General features: G+C 47.8%; 1 protein-coding gene across 2 annotated transcripts in view; it reads left to right on the top strand.

Annotated features, from left to right (window-relative positions):
- The window catches only part of LOC128692928 (uncharacterized), a 70840-nt gene that overhangs the window by 46458 nt on the left and 21882 nt on the right, over window positions 1-2500 (top strand). For both annotated transcript variants that reach the window (XM_070079837.1, XM_070079838.1), the window contains exon 3: window positions 99-231. In XM_070079837.1, the coding sequence (XP_069935938.1) occupies window positions 99-231 (133 nt within the window). The remainder of the gene's footprint in view (window positions 1-98; window positions 232-2500) is intronic.

Genomic DNA, 2500 nt, shown 5'->3' with positions numbered 1-2500 from the left:
GTGTCACTCTACAACCCCTGCGTCAGGAGGCCTCGTCTTCTTCCTGACACAGGAAGCACCTTCACCACCTCTTCTAACACGTGTTGTGGTTGTTACAGCTCGCACGGGGGACATGTCCATGGGACGCAACCTGAGAGCCGCCCGATGCCTCGACTTCACTGACAAAGACGACGATGATGGACTGTACCAGCCCTCAGACTCCGACACAGAGGCGGCTACTAAGAAGAAAGGGTAAGTAACTTCTTTGTTTACTTACATCTTGGGAAAGCCAACCCATCTTACCACAACTGTACTATTACTACTACTACTACTACTACTACTACTACTACTACTACTACTACTGCTGCTGCTGCTGCTGCTGCTGCTGCTGCTGCTACATATACTCGTTTCTCAGTTATCTCTGTACTAGGACTGAAGAAGTCACTCTGGGCGAAACGTTTCCTCTAATAAATGTCCTGAACTGTAAATAAGTGCACCTTTCCACACCTTGCTGATACACACAGCAAAGGTACTGTAGACCTTTATCGACGCGACCTTTTTCTATAAGCACTGATAAAGGTCTCCTCTTCACTCTGTCTTGTGTATCAATAAATTGTACCTGGAGAGTGTTCCAGGGGTCAGCGCCCCCGTGACCAGGCCTCCTGGTTAGAATAAGAGAAGAAAGAGGAGAAGGAGAAGTAGAAGAGGAGAGAAGCGAGAAGACCCTTGAAGAAGAGAAGGATAAAGGAGGGAGGAAGTGGGAAAGGTAGAGAGAGATGAGAGAAGACAAGAGGAACGAGGTGAGGGACAAGGGAACATAGGGGGAGAGGACAAGAGGAATAGAGAGAGAGAAGAATGGGATGCAGCGTCACAGGGAGAGAGTAAGTTGAAAGAGTGAGCAGTGTATCTAGCGAGGATAGAAGGAGTAACACAAGAGTGAGCAGTGTATCTAGCGAGGATAGAAGGAGTAACACAAGAGGGAGCAGTGTATCTAGCGAGGATAGAAGGAGTAACACAAGAGGGAGCAGTGTATCTAGGGAGGATAGAAGGAGTAACACAAGAGGGAGCAGTGTATCTAGCGAGGATAGAAGGAGTAACACAAGAGGGAGCAGTGTATCTAGCGAGGATAGAAGGAGTAACACAAGAGGGAGCAGTGTATCTAGGGAGGATAGAAGGAGTAACACAAGAGGAAGCAATGTATCTAGGGAGGATAGAGGGAGTAACACAAGAGGGAGCAGTGTATCTAGGGAGGATAGAAGGAGTAACATGAGAGGGAGCAGTGTATCTAGGGAGGATAGAAGGAGTTACACAAGAGGGAGCAGTATATCTAGGGAGGATATAAGGAGTAACACAAGAGGGAGCAGTGTATCTAGGGAGGATAGAAGGAGTAACACAAGAGGGAGCAGTGTATCTAGGGAGGATAGAAGGAGTAACACAAGAGGGAGCAGTGTATCTAGGGAGGATATAAGGAGTAACATAAGAGGGAGCAGTGTATCTAGGGAGGATAGAAGGAGTAACACAAGAGGGAGCAGTATATCTAGGGAGGATAGAAGGAGTAACACAAGAGGGAGCATGGTATCTAGGGAGGATAGAAGGAGTAACACAAGAGGGAGCAGTGTATCTAGGGAGGATAGAAGGAGTTACACAAGAGGGAGCAGTGTATCTAGGGAGGATAGAAGGAGTAACACAAGAGGGAGCATGGTATCTAGGGAGGATAGAAGGAGTAACACAAGAGGGAGCAGTGTATCTAGGGAGGATAGAAGGAGTTACACAAGAGGGAGCAGTATATCTAGGGAGGATATAAGGAGTAACACAAGAGGGAGCAGTGTATCTAGGGAGGATAGAAGGAGTAACACAAGAGGGAGCAGTGTATCTAGGGAGGATAGAAGGAGTTACACAAGAGGGAGCAGTATATCTAGGGAGGATATAAGGAGTAACACAAGAGGGAGCAGTGTATCTAGGGAGGATAGAAGGAGTAACACAAGAGGGAGCAGTGTATCTAGGGAGGATAGAAGGAGTTACACAAGAGGGAGCAGTATATCTAGGGAGGATATAAGGAGTAACACAAGAGGGAGCAGTGTATCTAGGGAGGATAGAAGGAGTAACACAAGAGGGAGCAGTGTATCTAGGGAGGATAGAAGGAGTAACACAAGAGGAAGCAGTGTATCTAGGGAGGATAGAAGGAGTAACACAAGAGGGAGCAATGTATCTAGGGAGGATAGAGGGAGTGGTCAGCTGGGTGTGGCAGTAACTCCCTTTCACCATCTTCCCTCAAGGTCACTGGGAGGGAGGGCTGAGGAGGTGGCACTATCCTTCTTCTATATTTACATCACGCTGAGTCTCCTGCCGAGCTGCAGCTCCCGGACCTCCTCTTAATTTTATGATCTGATCTAACGCAGTGGTAGTACTTGCAGACTAAGAGTTACCTACCTGCCTTCCTGGAGGTAGGTAGGGTTACCTACCTGCCTTCCTGGAGGTAGGTAGGGATACCTACCTGCCTTCCTGGAGTTAGGTAGGTATA

This window comes from Cherax quadricarinatus, unplaced genomic scaffold (genome assembly GCF_038502225.1).
Source record: "Cherax quadricarinatus isolate ZL_2023a unplaced genomic scaffold, ASM3850222v1 Contig26, whole genome shotgun sequence".
Taxonomy (NCBI): domain Eukaryota; kingdom Metazoa; phylum Arthropoda; class Malacostraca; order Decapoda; family Parastacidae; genus Cherax; species Cherax quadricarinatus.
The sequence above is the reverse complement of the archived record's forward strand: the minus strand, read 5'-3'. Positions and strand labels throughout refer to the sequence as shown.